This window comes from Condylura cristata, unplaced genomic scaffold (genome assembly GCF_000260355.1).
Source record: "Condylura cristata isolate star-nosed mole 26May11 unplaced genomic scaffold, ConCri1.0 scaffold00032, whole genome shotgun sequence".
Lineage (NCBI taxonomy): Eukaryota > Metazoa > Chordata > Mammalia > Eulipotyphla > Talpidae > Condylura > Condylura cristata.
In genome coordinates, this window is record NW_004567133.1 from 19,366,854 (window position 1) to 19,368,817 (window position 1,964).

The window sequence follows — 1,964 nt, forward strand, 5'->3', positions numbered from 1 at the left end:
CCACTCGCCAGTGCGTTTCCACTCTCGAACCCTCTTTCACTCTTCCACACCGCCGATTCCGCCAGCCCCCTCGACCTGACCCCAGTACTGTCCAGTCCCGTTCCCGACCCAGAGCACTGTGTAACCTGGGTCCCAGCTTGGAGGCCCACTGTGTTTTGGGGGCAGCTGCTGTCCCCCTTTTCTCGCTGGATGGGGTTCGGTGGGGTGGCTCTTGCATTGTCTGTGCTGTGGAGATTTGGCTGTTTCCACTTTTTATCTACTGTGAATGATGCTGTGTGAACAGTGGGGTGTGTGTTCTGGGGGGACATGTTTCTGTCCCTCCTGGGTAAATTCTGGTAGCCGAGCTGCTGGGCTGGGGCTTCCAGGGGGACAGTCCCCAGCTGCTGCCGTTCCTGGGGCCGGACAGGGCCCCCCGCTTCTGCTTGGGAGCGGAGTCACAGTTCCGTTCCAGGCCCTGTGGGTGCGCAGAGGGTTAACTTGCGTCTCAGCCCTGGGGGTCACCCCCCTCAGTGTGAGGTCCACTCTCCGTGGTTTTTGTTTTTGTTTTGCACACGAGTGTCTGGCTCACTTTTAGGCGTTTTTAAAAGTGGAGCCCTCGTCAGGTAACAGAACCACCAGGGCTTTCAGTGTGCCCCCGTGCTGCAGGGCCACGGGGTGCTGACCCCAGACGCGTCCGGCCCCGGAAGAGGCGGGCGCCGACGCGCTCGCGTGGGCTGGGTGGTTCGTGTTCCTGGCGGGGACGCGCGGACCCCCGTCTGGGCGCCGGTGTGGGGGAGGCCAGGCGGTCGCTGGCAGCTCTGGCTGCATTTGCGCTCAGCCGCATGGAGGTGTCACTAGCACGACGCCGTGCCGGCCTGGGGCCGCGTCCTGGCGATTCCTGCCGTCTCCTAATGAGTCGTTTTCCTTTTCTTCCTGGTGTCCTGGGGCGAGCAGGCGGTAGCGTCTTGATTGATCATTTCTTGCTTTGCCCGATGGTGTTTTGGCGCTGACCTGGGCGAGGGGCCGGCACCTCTCTCTGGGGGCACCAGCAGGGCCAGCTCGCGCGCCCCCCGCCCCCCCAGAGTGCCTCCTCGCTGAGCTCCCTGACCCGGTGTGGCCTCCTGTGCCCTGGACCCGAGCGGCAGGCTCAGCCCCGGGCAGAGGAAAGGGCCCGTGGGGAGCCTGCCCCCGGGTGTGGGGGCGCGGCCAGCCCCGCTCCCCCAGGCTCGGAAGCTGCTCACAGGCTCAGGGAGGGCCTCAGCAGGACACCAGGCGGCCCGGCCAGGGGCAGGTCCCGGGCAGGCGCTATGTCCCTGCACCCCCCGGGGAGGCCACCCCTGCTCTCCAGCCTCCACCACTCGCCCCCCAGTCCCTCGTCCCAGGTGTTGGGGACCACTCTGCTTGGGGTCTCAGCACGGGCTGTGTGATCACTCCCAGCGTCTGACCCCTCGGTGCCTCGGTCCTCGCCTCTGTGAAGTGGGCGGCCATGGGCTGGAGCTGAGCCCCCTGGGGGGGAGCGGGTGGGTGCTCCCCGCCAGCCCCCCGGGGAGGCCTCTGTTTGCTCTGACGTTGTCTCCGCTCACCCCCCCATCTCCTCCAGGAGCTGCGCAGCTGCTGGGAGACTGGGGTGCTGGCGGGGCCTCCTTGGCTGGAGCGGCGGGTGTCCCGAGCCTCCTCTGCGGAGACCTGCTCTGCTCTGGCTGCTAGAAACTCTCTGCTTTGAGGTAACCACCCTGTGGCTGCGATGGCTGCGTGTGGCGCCGGCCCGCGTGAACCGTGTCCGCTCTGCCCAGCAAGCCCGGTGACTCCCGGCTCAGGCCCGGGGGCTCCAGTCCCGAGGCTTTATGTGCCCGGAGGAGGCCTGGGCTGGACACGGGCGGCCAGTCACAGCTGCCCTCAGGCCCCGGCCGGGACGCGGTACGGCCTCGCCCCCCCACCCGCACCCCACTCTCGGGGCAGGTGACCCAGGCTGGCAGGGCGCGCGC

The 1,964-nt window shown here is 67.7% G+C and overlaps 1 protein-coding gene across 1 annotated transcript in view; it reads left to right on the top strand.

Annotated features, from left to right (window-relative positions):
• ADCY9 (adenylate cyclase 9) overlaps window positions 1-1,964 on the top strand; it is an 82,154-nt gene that overhangs the window by 67,489 nt on the left and 12,701 nt on the right. Inside the window, exons 13-14 of the mRNA XM_004691783.2 lie at window positions 340-460; window positions 1,773-1,896. Of these exons, the coding sequence (XP_004691840.2) occupies window positions 340-460; window positions 1,773-1,896 (245 nt within the window). The remainder of the gene's footprint in view (window positions 1-339; window positions 461-1,772; window positions 1,897-1,964) is intronic.